The 2,971-nt window shown below is 56.8% G+C and overlaps 1 protein-coding gene across 1 annotated transcript in view; it reads left to right on the forward strand.

The window, feature by feature from the left end:
* LOC104270604 (cell surface glycoprotein MUC18-like) overlaps window positions 1-2,153 on the forward strand; it is a gene marked incomplete at its 5' end in the record, with an annotated part of 5,100 nt that extends 2,947 nt beyond the window's left edge. Inside the window, 3 exon segments of the mRNA XM_009865014.1 lie at window positions 575-716; window positions 1,160-1,277; window positions 2,124-2,153. Coding sequence (XP_009863316.1) covers window positions 575-716; window positions 1,160-1,277; window positions 2,124-2,153 — 290 coding nt within the window.
* Window positions 2,154-2,971: the final 818 nt, after the last annotated feature.

The following is a 2,971-nucleotide window of genomic DNA, read 5'->3' on the forward strand; positions in this document are numbered from 1 at the left end:
TGCTCTGCCAGTGGAGTCCGTCAGAAAAGGTCAGTCTCCACGCTGCTGGGTGCATGTGTCGGCAGCCCAGGCTCTGGCAGGAGCTTGTTGGAGTCGTGCTCGCGTGGAGGGAGCCTCACTGCTGGCTCTTGCACTGCCTCTCTCGCTGCCCCCAGGGACAGGGGGGCTCTGTCTCCACCTGTTCCTGCAGTGCTGTGAGAGCTGCCTGCTTGTCCTCAGCCCCTAGCCCAGAGGGGCTTTCAACTGCAGCTTCCTGCAGCCCAAGCCCGCTGGACAAGGAAGCAAAGGGATGGCCTGATGTCTTGCAGGAAACCTGTGAGCCATCCTGTGGCATGCAAGGGCATGGCAGCCAGAATGCGCAGTGCATTCACACAGAAACTGCCCTAACAGAGCATTTTTGCACTGACATCTGCATCCTGCAGGCTGCTGAAGAAGCACCAGGAACTGGAGTCCCTGTGGTGCTTCCTTGGGGGAAGAAGTCCTTTCCTTGCCCCTGCGAGGGTGTAGTAATGCAGAAGCTGGAGAGCATCAGCGTGAGACAGCCATTAACTACTTATTCTCCCGTTGTGTTTAGATCAAAAGACACCAGAGAGCAAAGGGGTGATCATTGTGGCGATCATTGTCTGCATCCTCGTGGTAGCTGTGCTGGGGTCTGTCATCTATTTCCTGCACAAGAAAGGCAAGATCCCGTGTGGCCGCGCTGGGAAACAGGACATGTAAGCACTGCCACCCACCCTCCCAGGGAGCCCTTGGGGCCAGAGGTGCTTGCTGTCACTCATGCTTCCCATCTCATTGCACCAGCTGCTCCCTGCCCTACGTGGAGGGAGGCAATAGTGTGGCCTTTGGGGGGGCACCGCGTTGGGGTCTCAGCAGTGCTTCCAGCTTCCCACAGCCTGGGGTCCGCAGTGCTCACCCTGTCTGTGCAGGAAGGTGATGAGGAGGACAACAGAGGGGTAGAGCAGCCAAGGGAGCCCTCCCCCGGGAGGGACTGGGCAGCCCAAAGCTTTCTCTGAGCCGGAGCCTCTTTCACCCCTGGCCTTCCTCTGCCCTGGCCCTGCTCATCCCCTGAGATGGAGCCCTAGGGCTTGGCCTTGCTCATCCGGCCATGCGCCCTGTGGTATCGCAAACATGTCTCAAAATTGTCACCTCCCTCCCCTAGCACAAAGCCAGAGGCACGTAAAGACAAGATTGTAGTTGAAGTTAAGTCAGATAAGCTTTCTGAAGAGGCGGGGCTCCTGCAGGGTGCCAACGGTGAGAAGAGACCTGCCGCTGACCAGGTAGGCCAGAGCGTCGGGCACTGCCCTTCCCAAGGGCCAGGGCTGCTCCTGGGGCTGGGAGTGGAGATGAGGAGCGTAGGGGGGTATGTCAAGGGAATGCTTTTCTCTTCTCTGCAAGCTCCTCTCCCAGCACTCCCCACCCTGCATGGGCCGCCATCATCCATCACCAGCGCTCGAGAGGGGCCGTGGGAGGGAGGGGAGGTGACAAAGCCACAGTTCCTTGCTCCGAAGTAGGAGCACCCTGTGCACGTCCAGCTCGGCTCTCTGCCAGCCTGACACCTCCTGGGAGCACACTGCCCACTGCCCAGCCTGGCTGGCACTGCCTCCTCCCGAGCTCCTTGGAGCAGGAGCTGGGCTTCCCGGGGAGGCTCAGGGAGAAGGAGCTACAGAAACATCTCTGGCCAGGAGTCAGAGTGGAGGCTGCAGGGATGGGCCCTGCCCTGAAACAAAGCTCTTAGTGCAGGATGAGATGAGTCTCCTGGGCTGCATGTTTATGTCTCACCTGGGCTAGACACCCACCAGGCACTTGAGAAACTATTCACATCATCGGTGCTGGACCGTTGCCACGCTTGCGTGTCTTGTGGAGCCGTGGGTTGTAGCACCCGTGGTTTTATTTGCCTTAGGCCAAGAGATAACTCCACCCTGGTTCTGCTGCCCACGTGGCTCTTGCTCACTGCCCCTTGCCCTGGGATGGATGCTTGGCCAACGCGGGTGGTCGGGTGACCTGGGCTGGCAGCTCTGCCCCATCACATTGCTATCTGCACGCAGCCACCTGCAGTAGAGGACCTGGTTTACCCCTAACTGCTTTTCCCTCTCCCTCCCCCTTTCTGTTTTGGCAAACTGAAGAGCGAGAAATACATCGATCTGAGAAACTAGAGAGAAAAAATCTACTAAGTGCTTTCTTCCTTCAAACCTTCCTGCTCTTGGATTGCCTTGTCCCACCCCTGCTCCAGTACCTGGGGAGCACGGCCGGAGACTATTCCTGCGTCACAGTGCTGAGCCCCAACATGGGGGGGAAAACCCCTCTGACTCACCTGTCTGTTACCTCAACCGTGGGCTTGCAGATTGTCACCTTAGCAGCAGCAGCAAAGCTGAACTTGCTTACTACTACAGAGAAGCCAATAGCAATACTAGAAAGAAGTGCCCTGGTAAGCTATCTGGTGGAAGAATTTGAGGCTTTTTCAGGAAATTTGTCCTGTACATATGTAGGAAAGTTTTGATGTGTTTTACCCCAAATTTGCTCAGAAAAGCTGGTGAAATTTTACTTTTGGCGTGGCTGAGGCACCTTAGACACAGTGGCATGCAGGCCAGACGAGTGAAGAATGGAAGTGGTGTGTCAGAGAGGTGTTTTCCAGCTGCTGGGGAGGTGTTAGTGCTTTGTTTTTCCTCTGAACTGTTCTTGTCTCGTTGGTTTAGCCCATTGTGTCCTGGCAGACCTGTGCAGATAGGGAGCTCCATGACGGGTAGCAGTGATCCTACAGGTGATGAGTACCTGGCAGAGCAAGGACGGGGTGCCCAGCTCTCGGGCACGTGCAAGACGAAGGGCTTAGATTCTCTGGTGTGTAGTGTGAGGGGGAGGCCTTCCCTCTCCCCACTCCCCAGGGAACTGGATTGCTTTGAGAGGAGCTGTGCAGCTGCTGGCAACAGTGGGTCCCACAGCCACACCCCTCCTCCCCAGTTTAAAAATAAAGAAT

The sequence above is a fragment of the Apaloderma vittatum genome, unplaced genomic scaffold, assembly GCF_000703405.1.
Source record: "Apaloderma vittatum isolate BGI_N311 unplaced genomic scaffold, ASM70340v1 scaffold18112, whole genome shotgun sequence".
Taxonomy (NCBI): Eukaryota; Metazoa; Chordata; class Aves; order Trogoniformes; family Trogonidae; genus Apaloderma; species Apaloderma vittatum.